This window comes from Odocoileus virginianus, unplaced genomic scaffold (genome assembly GCF_023699985.2).
Source record: "Odocoileus virginianus isolate 20LAN1187 ecotype Illinois unplaced genomic scaffold, Ovbor_1.2 Unplaced_Contig_32, whole genome shotgun sequence".
Taxonomy (NCBI): Eukaryota; Metazoa; Chordata; class Mammalia; order Artiodactyla; family Cervidae; genus Odocoileus; species Odocoileus virginianus.
Genome location: NW_027224349.1, coordinates 217,509 through 230,111, shown reverse-complemented (window position 1 = coordinate 230,111; position 12,603 = coordinate 217,509). Strand labels below are relative to the sequence as shown.

General features: G+C 35.2%; 1 protein-coding gene across 1 annotated transcript in view; it reads right to left on the bottom strand.

The window, feature by feature from the left end:
* Positions 1-837: 837 nt before the first annotated feature.
* The window catches only part of LOC110132250 (lysine-specific demethylase 6A-like), a 156,186-nt gene continuing 144,420 nt past the window's right edge, over positions 838-12,603 (bottom strand). Inside the window, exons 27-29 of the mRNA XM_020885462.2 lie at positions 12,226-12,352; positions 4,105-4,275; positions 838-3,079 (exon numbers count right to left, since the gene is read on the bottom strand). Coding sequence (XP_020741121.2) covers positions 3,053-3,079; positions 4,105-4,275; positions 12,226-12,352 — 325 coding nt within the window. The 3' untranslated portion in view covers positions 838-3,052. The remainder of the gene's footprint in view (positions 3,080-4,104; positions 4,276-12,225; positions 12,353-12,603) is intronic.

The window sequence follows — 12,603 nt, the reverse complement described above, 5'->3', positions numbered from 1 at the left end:
GTATGCCTAGAAGTGGTACTGCTGGCTCATATGGCAGATCTATTTCCAGCTTTTTAAGGAACCTCCACACTGTTCTCCATAGTGGCTGTACCAATTTACATTCCCACCAACAGTGTAAGAGGGTTCCCTTTTCTCCACACCCTCTCCAGCATTTATTGCTTGTAGACTTGGATAGCAGCCATTCTGACTGGCGTGTAATGGTACCTCATTGTGGTTTTGATTTGCATTTCTCTGATAATGAGTGATGTTGAGCATCTTTTCATGTGTTTTTTTGCCATCCGTGTGTCTTTCTTGGAGAAATGTCTGTTTAGTTCTTTGGCCCATTTTTTTGATTGGGTCATTTATTTTTCTGGAATTGAGCTGCAGGAGTTGCTTGTATATTTTTGAGATTAATCCTTTGTCTGTTGCTTCATTTGCTATTATTTTCTCCCAATCTGAGGGCTGTCTTTTTACCTTGCTTATAGTTTCCTTTGTTGTGCAAAAGCTTTTAAGTTTCATTAGGTCCCATTTGTTTATTTTTGCTTTTGTTTCTGAAATTCTGGGATGTGGGTCATAGAGGATCCTGCTGTGATTTATGTCGGAGAGTGTTTTGCCTATGTTCTCCTCTAGGAGTTTGATAGTTTCTGGTCTTACATTTAGATCTTTAATCCATTTTATTTTTGTGTATGGTGTTAGAAAGTGTTCTAGTTTCATTCTTTTACAGGTAGTTGACCAGTTTTCCCAGCACCACTTGTTAAAGAGGTTGTCTTTTTCCCATTGTATATCCTTGGCAAGTGGATTCTTAACCACTGAGATACAAGAGAATCCCCAAATCCAATTCAAAAGGACAGTATAAAATTCATGAAAGAAAACAGGTAATGGAGGACTTTATTAATCTAAATGAATAGTTCTAAGTGATGTTGGTACATGTGATTTCACTTTTGTACCTGTTTACAATTCTGAGAAGTATGATTCTTGACAGATGAGCCAAAGAAAACTAAGTCATTTTTTATGTGTAGGGAAACTCAGTAAATTCAATTTATATGAACCTTGGCAATAAACCATCTCAAAAAGAGATGAAACAATAAGATGCCTTGTAAGTAATACGAAGTTAAGAAAAACTCAGATGGAGCACAAATACATTATAAATATACTAACTTTGTAAGTGTCCTGAAGACTAAATTTTAATCTTTGCTTCAAAAAGTTCATTTTGAGTTTTAGTATCAATGACCTTTGCATAAAAACATTTATAGGAGAATCAAAAAATGCAGCAGTTAAAATAATGAGTCGCACTATTTTTCTTTGTTTACTATTTTGCTTAACTAAAACAGATTATTTCCTTTTGAAATTATATATGTGTATCTATATGTGTATGTTTATCTATATATATAAAATGATTACTGTTTTCAGTTGTTGAAAAACTACTACCTAATGTAGTAACATTTATACAACTTTCATCTTTATATTATTTCTATAAAGTTATTTGAAACAAAAAATACATCAAGGCTTTTCATCAGATAGGATTATATATTCTCACTTCATTTATAGAACTTTTACCAAAGTTCTCAGGAAATCTCCTAGAAAACGTGATAAAATCAGAATAAAGGCCAAATGGTTCAGTAAGATATAGGCAGAAAACCAGGAACTGTTATAAAATGGTTGAAGATTAAGAGTAATTTGTTTATATGAAATAAAAAATTTCACAGAGCTTGTTAAAATCTAATAATGATAAACGAACTGAATATATTCTCCCTCTCCCCTCACTGAACCATGTCGTACAAGCAGAAAATCATGGAATTTTAGGTCACATAATTCCAGAAAATATGTCACTTAATATATTTGTTATGAGAGTGGAGGCCATCATCACCAATATCTTTTACACTATAAGATTTATCAAACTTACACGTTTCCTTTAAAATTGTAACTTCACTACTCATTTTCTACTATACATTTTTCCAGCACTTATTTATTGGCAATCATTGCAATAACTGCAACCTCCACAAACCAGAATAAAAGACATTTACTTTAAAACTACACATACATTTGTAAGCAATGCTTTATAGAAGGCATCTCAGAAACTACCTTAAAGGTGAAAAATTAAAAGTTTGTTTTATATTTTTATAATTATATGCTGTATTATAAATACATATATGTTATACATGTGTGTGGACATATATGTACATATAAAATATATATAATAAGATTTGAAATGGAACAAAATCTGGGTTTTTACAAAAACTCTAAAACAGTGGAAAATGCTTTAAACATGAAACAACTTTAGTAAAATTTCTGTACAATTTTAAAGTTTTATTTACACATATGAAATGTAAAAGGAGTAATGCTTAAAATTACAGAACTCCTTATATTTAATGGCAGGTAAATCCTGGAAAAATAACATACCAGTCACAAATATTTTCAAGCAATAAATATGTATTCATAAATAATGTAAATCTGTATCAAGATTAGAAACAAAAATCACAAAACTGAAGTTTATTCCTTAGTCTACCTGCAACCTATTATCTTTGCATCTTCACTATTAGGCTGTTAAATATTTTAAAAACTTTCTGTTTGGAACCATTATGGGCACAAAACAATACAGAAAAACTTAAAAGTGATTAAAAAAAAAAAGCAACAAGAAAAACTAACCTTTATCCTCTAATTTTCCACATTAAAACACTTAAGCAAAGATTTAAATTTAATTATCTCAGTAAAAATATGACCAGTGAAGGCAGTGTATCTTCCCAAAGAAAGTTTTGCAAGGATTAAAATATAGATGAAAGCTAATTTGTAAGTCCAGAAACATTACACAAACAAAAAAAAGATATCTTCAACGCAGTAGTCTACTGGGCAGCGCCACTTTTGTCAGATAAGCATAAAACATGGTAACTAAGGAAAGCCGGATCTATCCTGGAGCAGAGAAGTGCTCTCCTATATCCAGTTGACTGACAATATTCTTGGAAGGTTGTATAGACATAGCTTTCAGTCAGCACTGTTATTAAGAAGCTATAAAACCAGTGGTGCAGAAGTTTCCTGAAGGTGAGAAAAGGTGTCATTTAATATTCATGGACCATTATCAAGAAGAGGATGATACTGAAGGAGCCTAAAATTAAAAGTAAGGTATGTTAATTGTTTCGGTATATTATTACTCCTCAAAAGTGTTTCTATCTCGTCTACAGTGTAGTTACCAAGTGAGTTAGAAAGACTTAAAGTTCAATAGTTCAATAGTTAAAGTTCAATAACCTGCTATTGTGACCTTGAGGGCTGTATTTCTTAAGAGCTGTTAACTATTACCCTCATTTTTTTTACTTCATCATTTGATGACAAGAATTGATAGGGCATATTAAAACTAAAAAAAAAATGTGTAAAAAACGGTAAAAATTCAATTAAGATTTCACTAGTGAATGGTCTGTGTACTTTTCTCAGCTAGAGCACCTATTTCTCAAAATTTTTTTCTCTTTTAAGCAATCTGATGCACCATTCATTTAAAAAATACCACAACTAAATTTCAACATTTAAAACAAAAGATATTTAAACAATAATAACAAGCCAGGAATAAGTGTTTCCATTCACAAAGACTTTTCAAGTCAGAAGAAAATGCACTTGTCTTTGAAATGAAAAGTTGCAGAGCATACAAATTTGTGAATTTGGTTTCATGCATGTTACATATCATTAGTAAAACACTATCAAATACGTCCATGAGTTTAATACTTGTAACAAGAAATAATTTTAAATAAACATAATTAATATATGACAGCAGAGGAGTATTAAAAACATACTGATTTTCTGGGGGATCATACCTACAGAATTAAGAAACCAATATCTGGCTGTATCAATTAAGTAGCATAATACTATAATAATATTCTCAAAGTACACAAAGGTTTTTAAAGTAATTAATATTATTATTTAGGCCATTCTAATTGAAAAGAAATAACAGTGATATGCAATGATTTGATAAAGATAAAAGGTTTTCTAAGTATAAAAAAGAGGAATATTTTTCCTATGTACTATTACTGAACCAACAGAAAATGTGAATGTCTTATCAATTCTTATAAATTAGGTAGTGAAAACAAACACTGATGTTTCACAACACAGCTAAATATGTACTCACATAATGAATTCACTTACTAATGTAAACTGGTCATATACTTGCATCAGGTCCTCCATTTTGTATTCTTCTAGCACCACAAAATTGTCCAGATTTCCACTTGCTTTTCGTGCACAGTCTTGGCAATGTACTATGTATGTCTTTTGAGAATTGCTTTCATCAGTGACAAAAAGAAGATCAAAAACTTCCACCTATTTTATACAAAAGGAAAAGCACTGAGCAGACATAGCTGAAATTATCTGTACCACTATTATAAAACTATGGAATTTGACTTTACAGGAAAATGTGGATGGTCATTTTGAACTAAACACCGGGACATTGATAAAAGGCTCCATGGGGAAATTCGCTGATGGGCCAGTTGTTAAACTCTTCTCTTCCACAGCAAGGGGCATGGGACCAATTTTTCATTGGGGAGTTAAGATCTTGCATGCTGAGTGGCTAAAAGAATAAATAAATAAATAAAAAGCACAGGAATAACCTTAAAAAACACCTAGACCCCACAGTAGTATGTTTGAGATGCCAGGTTTATTTTCTAGGACATCCACAAACAAGGATAGTGTTACGTATTTAGAGAATAACCTAATGAAATCATCATTATAACCATGGATCAGCATGTTTCAATTTTCCACATAGTAACAGTGCAAAAACAGTACTGATCAGTTTAGTTCAGTTCAATCGCTCAGTCGTGTCCAACTCTTTGCGACCCCATGGACTGTAGCATGCCAGGCCTTCTTGTCTATTACCAACACCCGGAGTCCATCCAAACCCATGTCCATTTAGTCAGTGATACCATCCAACCATCTCATCCTCTGTCAGCCCCTTCTCCTCCTGCCCTCAATCTTTCCCAGTATCAGGGTCTTCTCCACCTCTTTTCTTCACATGAGGTGGCCCAAGTATTAAGAGTTTCAGCTTCAGCATCAGTCCTTCCAATGAACACTCAGGACTAATCTCCTTTAGGATAGACTGGTTGGATCTCCTTGCAGTCCAAGGGACTCTCAAGAGTCTTCTCCAACACCACAGTTCAAAAGCATCAATTCTTCAGCACTCAGCTTTCTTTATAGTCCAACTCTCACATCCATACATGACCAGTGGAAAAACCATAGCCTTGACCAGACGGACCTTTATCGACAAATTAATGTCTCTCCTCTTCAATATGCTGTCTAGGTTGGTCATAACTTTCCTTCCAAGGAGGAAGTGTCTTTTAATTTCATGGCTGCTATCACCATCTGCAGTGATTTTGGAGCCCAGAAAAATGAAGTCAGCCACTGTTTCCACTGTTGCCCCATCTGTTTGCCATGAAATGATGGGACCGGATACCATGATCTTAGTTTTCTGAGTGTTGACCTTTAAGCCAACTTTTTCACTCTCCTCTCACTTTCATCAAGAGGTTCTTTAGTTCTTCTTCACTTTCTGCCATAAGGTTGGTGTCATGTGCATATCTGAGGTTATTGATATTTCTCCTGGCAATCGTGATTCCAGCTTTTGGTTCCTCCAGCCAGTGTGTCTCAGGATCTATTCTGCATATAAGTTAAATAAGCAGGGTGACAATATACAGCCTTGATGTACTTTTCCTATTTGGAACCAGTCTATTGATAACATTCTGGTTTTAGTTGTCTTTCCCTGAAGGGGAGGAGAGACACATTTGTCTGACCTCCACAAATATAGTCACAACTCGTTATGGTCCAGTAAACCCCAGCATGCCAGGCTCCCCTCTCTTTCATTATCTGCTAGAGTCTGCACACACATCATAGTTGGTGACGCTACCTAAACATCTAATTATCTGGTGTTCGCTTCTCCTTTTTCCTTCAATCTTTCCCAGCACAAGGGAAAGACTTCCCTTGAGCTGGCTGTTTTCCAACGAACCTGCTCTTCACATCAGGTGAACTGAGCTTCAGCATCAGTCTTTCCGAAGAATATTCAGGGTTGATTTCCTTCAGGATTGACTGGTTTTATCTCCTTGAACTTCATGGAGTCTTCTCCAGTCCCACAATTTGAGATTATCAATTCTTCGGTGTTTAACCTTCTATATGGTCCAACACTCACATCTGTACATGACTACTGGAAAAACCAGTTTTGCCTATATGCATCTTTGTCAGCTAAGTGATGTCTCTGCTTTTTAACCCTAGGGCTAGGGCTGTCACAGATTTCAAGGATCAAGCAGTGTTTTAATTTCACCCCTGCAGTCACCACCTGCAGTGATTTTGGAGCCAAGAAAATAAAATTTGCCTCTGTTTCCATTGTTTCCCCATCTATTTGTCATGAAGTGATGAGACAGGATGCCATGATCTCAGTTATTTGAATGTTGAGTTTTAAGTCAGCTTTTTCACTCTCCTCTTTTACTCTCAAGAGGCTCTTTAGCCCCTCTTCACTTTCTGCCATCCGAGTGGTATCAACCCCATATCTGAGGCTGCTAGTTCTCTTGATTCCAGCTTGTGATTCATCCAGCCTGGCATCTGGCATGATGTACTCTGCATATAAGTTAAGTAAGTAGGGTGACAATGTAAAACTCTTGTTCGCCTTTCCCAATTCTAAACCAATCAGTTGTTCCATGCCTGGTTCTAAGTGTTGCTTCCTGGACAGCCATTCCCATCATTTTAGATTACTGATTTCTAAAACATCTGTCTTCACTCTTGCCACCTATTTGACCATATCCAATTTACCTTGATCATGGCCCAAACATTCCAGGTTCCTATGCAATATTGTTCTTTACAGCATCAGACTTTACTTTCACCACCAGACACATCACAACTGGGTGTCATTTCCACTTTGGCTCAGGTACTTCATTCCTTCTGGAGCTATTAGTAATTGCCCTCCACTCTTCCCTAGTAGCATATTGGACACCTTCTGACCTGGGGGCTCATCTTCAGATGTCATATCTTTTGGCCTTTCACACTGTCGAATTAAGAATTCTCGCAGGAAGAATACTTGAGTGGGTATTTTCTCCTCCACTGGATCACATTTTGTTAGAACTCTTCACTATAACCTGTCTCTCTTGGATAGCCCTGCTCCACGTGTCTCATAGCGTCACTGAGTTACCCAAGCCCTTGTGCCACGAGAAGGCTAGGATCCATGAAGAGGACAGAAATGTTTTGACTAACTTACTTCATTCTTCTCTGGACTGCCAGGTACCATTGTGATTAGTTTATTTTCAACAGCAATAAATTCACTGATGACTAATAAAGGGTGTTTATCTCTTAGCCTATTTCATTAAGGAAAATAAGTACAGGGTGTATTTATGAACTGTACCATATCAAAAGACAGTGTACTTCTTTTACGAAAGAATGTTGAGTTGAATGCCTCAGCCTGGAAAATGGATAATACCTAGAATACTTGTTTTCATATACAGAAAAAATCATTACTTATCTGAGATATAAAAGCTAACCAGAGTCTGTTTGGTCTTATAAAAATATACTTCAATGAAATTATGCAATGTTAAAACAGCCAAAAGATTTAATCAGTGTATCTCAGAATTAAAATATGATTTCAAGATTTCCTTTGGATATTCAATTTCTTAGGCAAGTGATATTCTGACTTTGTTTGACTTCAGTGATTAGAAACTCATCACCTTAAGTCATCTTTGAACCACACTAGTAAAAGATGAGAGTTCATAAGGTTTTCCTTTACTCTAAATAGGCAGTACATGGTTTAGTGACCCCAGTTAAAACATCTTGGCTCTTCAGCTTGTCATCATTCCCTATTTCTTCAACCATGATATTGATTTTACTTTCTAAAGGCTTTTAAGTTTCTCTCTTCTTTTTGACACCCCTAACAGTACTGATGAATCTCAGCCCTTAGTACTTTTTTTAAATACCATTCTATGCACTAAATCACTAGCAGTCCCCTGATTAAGACTCAAGCTTGACCTGTTGGGGGCTTAGGATCAAAACAGATATGGGAACTAACATCTCACATCCTATGCATTGTGCACACTCCCAAGACCCCAAGCAACAAACAAAAAAGCTCAAAACTAGTCTCTTTACCATCTTCATTTTCTTTAATTATCAACTACCACCTGATGAAACACAGAGTGCCTACTTGTAGAACTTTTAATTATCTTAAAATAAAAATAAACATCAGATTTCTTAAATTCAAGATGCTTATAGCTACATACCACTTCTTACAGAGTTCTGAAAATAGGCAATACATTTTCTAGCCACACTAAACTATTTAGCCTTTTTATTACTGTACTATTAGACTGGTGTAAAAGCAACTACGCCTTCAGATCCTGAATTTTAAATCATTACAACTAGGCTCTTTATTAACCAGAAGGGGGACCAATTTAGTCAACCCATTTTTGCCAACAAGGAATAAGTTTGTTTATTGCTGTAGCATAAAAATCCATGCTTCAGTATTTTGGGAAGGATCCTGTGCTGACTGAGCTTGTCAAGATGCTTGAAGAAATGCTGGCTGGTTGGTTAGAGGTCAGGTGAATATGGCAGATGAGGCAAAACTTTGTAGCCCAATTTGTTCAACTTTTGAAGCATTGGTCTTTGTTGTGAATAAATGGGCCTTTTCTGTTGACTAATGTTGACTGCAGGCGTTCCAGTTGTCAGTGTGTCTCATTGATTTGTTGAGTATACTTCTCTGATGTAATGGTTATGTTGGGATTCAGAAAGCTGAGAGGATCAGACCAGCAGCAGACACCTACAATGACCATGATCTTTTATACATGCAAGTTTGTCTTTGGGAAGTGCTTTGGACTTCTCAGTCCAACCATGGAGCTGACTGTCACAGTGAATAAAATCCACTTCTCACCACATGTAAAAATTGATTGAGAAATAGTTAGTATTGTTGTGTAGAATAAAAGACAACAACACTTCAGAATGACTTTTTTTTTTTTTGATTTGTGGTCAGCTCATGAGGCACCCACTTATCCAGCTTTTCACCTTTTCAATTTGCTTCAAATGCCAAATAACCACAGAATGAACGAAGCTGAGTTCTTGGGCAACTTCTCGCGTAGTTCTAAGAGGATCACCTTCAGTGATATTCTCAGTTGGTTGCTGTCCACTTCTGATGGCTGTGCTCCTCATCTTCCAGGGCTCTAGTCTCCACTGAAAAACTTCTTGAGTCACCATTGCATTGTATGTTTATAGGCAGTTCCTGGGCCAAATGCATTGCTGATGTTGAGAGTTGTGTACACCATTTTATGACCCATTTTGAACTTGAATAAGAAAATCACTCAAATTTGCTTTTTGTTTAACATCATTTCCATAGTCTAAAATACATGTAAGTAAATAGCCAGTAATAATTCATTGGCAAAAAACATAAGATATGCACATTAAAATGATAGATAACAGAACCACATTTATTTATCTAATAATGTATTCCAGTATCAAATGGCAACATTTATCAATGCAAAACTGAAATTACTCTTGCACCAAATACTTGTTTTGCCCTCCACAAAACATAATGTTTTGATTCTCTGATTCAAGCCTTTTTTTCCCTGTAATAAAAAAAATTCACCTTTGAAGGGGCCCCTATAGCAATGTTAGAAAGTAACTTTTCATAAATCTTTTAAAAAACTATTTCTTTTTAATGGATTGATGTTGCTTTACAATATTGGTTTAATTTCTTTCTCTCCACCACCAAGAACTGTCCATAGGTGTACATATTTCCCCTTGTTCTTGAAACTCCCTCCCACCTCCTGCCCTTTCCAATCCCCCAGGTTATTAGAGCCCCAGTTTGAGTTCCCAGAGTCATAAAGTAAATTCCCATTGACTATATAATTGTGTATGTTAGTGTATATACATCCATGCTATTCTCTCCATTCATCTCACCCTCTCCCTCCCTCTTCTCCTCCATCCTTGTCCATAAATCTTTTCTCTATGTCTCTATCTCCACTGCTATTCTGTGAACAGGGTCATCAGTACCATCCTTCTAGATTCCAAATACAGGTGTTTATATATTTCTTCTTGACTTACTTCGCTCTGTATCATAGGCTCTAGGTTCAACCACCTCATTAGAACGGACTCAAATGCATTCTTATTACAGCTGAGTAGTATTCCACTCTTTACCACATCTTCTTTATCCATTCATCTGTCAATGGACATTAGGTTGCTTCCATGTCTTGGCTATTGTAAACAGTGCTGCAATGAACACTGGGACACATGTGTCTTTTTCAATTTTGGTCTCCTCAGCATATATGCCTAGGAATGGTTTTGCTGCGTCATATGGTGGTTTTATTCCTAGCTTTTTAAGGAATCTCTGTATCATCTGTGATATTGGCTGTATCAATTTATATTCCCTCCAGAAGTGTAGGAGGGTTTCCTTTTCTCCATACTCTCCAGCACTTGCTGTTTGTGGATTTTTTGATTACGGCCATTGTCTCTGGTATGAGGTGATACCTCATTGTGGTTTTGATTTGCATTTCTCTATTAATGTGTGATGCTGAGCATCTTCTCATGTGTTTAGAAGTCATTTATATGTTTTCTTTGGAGAAATGTCTGTTTAGGTCTTTTGCCCACTTTTTGATTGGGTTGTTTGTTTTTCTGGTATTGAGTTGTATGAGCTGCTTGTATACTTTGGAAATTAATCCTTTGTCAGTTGTTTCATTTGCTATTATTTTCTCCCATTCTAAAGGTTGTCTTTTCACCCTGTTTATAGTTTCCTTTGCTGTGCAAACATTTTAAGTTTAATTAGGTCCCACTTCTTTGTTGTTGTTGTTGTTGTTGTTTTTATGTCCATTATCCTACGGTCCAGTTCATAAAGGATCTTGTTAGATATACGTCATACAGTGTTTTGCCTGCTTTTTCTAGGAGTTTGATAGTTTCTGGTCTTACATTTAGTTTTTTAATTTATTTTGAGTTTATCTTTGTGTATGGTGTTAGGAAATGTTCTAATTTCATTCTTTTACATGTAGCTGTCCAGTTCTTCCAGCACCACTTATTGAAGAGACTATCTTTTTCCCATTGTATATTCTTGCCTCCTTTGTCAAAGATAAGGTGCCCATAGGTGTGTGGGTTTATCTCTGGGCTTTCTATCTTATTCCATTGGTCTATACTTTTTTTGCTCTGTACCATATTGCTTTGATGACTGTACCTTTGTAGTATAGCCTGAAATCAGGTAAGTTCATTCCTCCAGCTTTAATTTAAGATTGCGCGATCTTTTGTTTCCATACAAATTGTGAAAAAGTTTTGTTCTAGTTCTGTGAAAAATGCCATTAGTAATTTGACAGGGATTACACTGAATCTGTAAATTTTGTTTGGTAGTACAGTCATTTTTACAATTGATTCTTCCAACAAAGAAGCATGGAATATCCCTGCATCTGTTTATGTTATCTTTGATATCTTTAACCAGTGTCTTCAATCTTCTTTTTGTCTCCGTAGACAGGTTTATCCCTAGATATTTTTTTTGTGTAATGGTAACTGGGATTGATTCTTTAATTTCTCTTTTTGATTTTTCATTGCAAGTATAGAGATAACCAAGCAATTTTTGTGTACTGATTTTTGTCCTGTAAAACTTTACTATTTCCTAAGTCACTGAATAATAATCTGCATATAATCCATAGGCATTATTATCATTCCATGCATATTACATTTCATTGTTTATAATTTGTATCATCTAAGTAGAATATAATCTCACGTAGAACAGCTTACCATATTTTTATGTCTCCACTTTTAAATCTTTGCCACGAGAAAAAATTAACAAATGTTTATGAAATTAAGCAGAAAGCACTTAGTAGTGCTGACCTATAAAATTATATACATACATCAAAATATATTGTAGGCAACTGTGTACTTATGATAAATAGTTCCTGCTTCAAAACATGAGATTATAATCATCTGATAAAAAAGTCTTACAGAACTGCCACTGTTAGGAGATACTTCTGAGTAAACACAGAGTTAACAGAATATTATACCATCAGGAGGTAAGCTTGGGGGAGAATGGATACATGTGTATGTATGGCTGAGTCCTTTTGTTGTCCACCTGAAACTATCACAACACTGCTAATCAGTCATGCTCCAATACAAAATAAAAAACTAAAAAAATTATACCATTACATGAAAATTTAATATAGTAGCTATGATATTCAATCTCAATGAAATGCCTCACATGAAAAGTATATATATGTTTATAATTAAAAGACAAAAGAAACTAAACCCTAGAAAAACCACAGCAAAACTGTCAATAAGAACAGTTACCTCACAAATGCTACAGTAATGTGCTGGTTCATCATTCGTCCGTCCATGCCATATAACCTCTTTTCCTGCTGTAATAAGAGCTTCCCTCAGTGTCAGACATTGCTTCAGAATTTTCATAAGACAATACCTAGAGTAAAGAATTATTGTGACAACTTAATATGGAGTACTCTTAGCACAAAGGATATAATCAAACAGAAATAACTTCAAGAATCGTGTTTCCAAGTTTAAATTGGAGGCTGAATTCTTTTGATAATAGTAAGGTAATAAAGTATATATTTACTCTTAGATAGTCAAAACAATAATTTATCTATGACTGCCTTTAAAATTCTGGATACTGTAAAAAATCATTTATGGGTTATATTTTATAGTTAGTTTAAC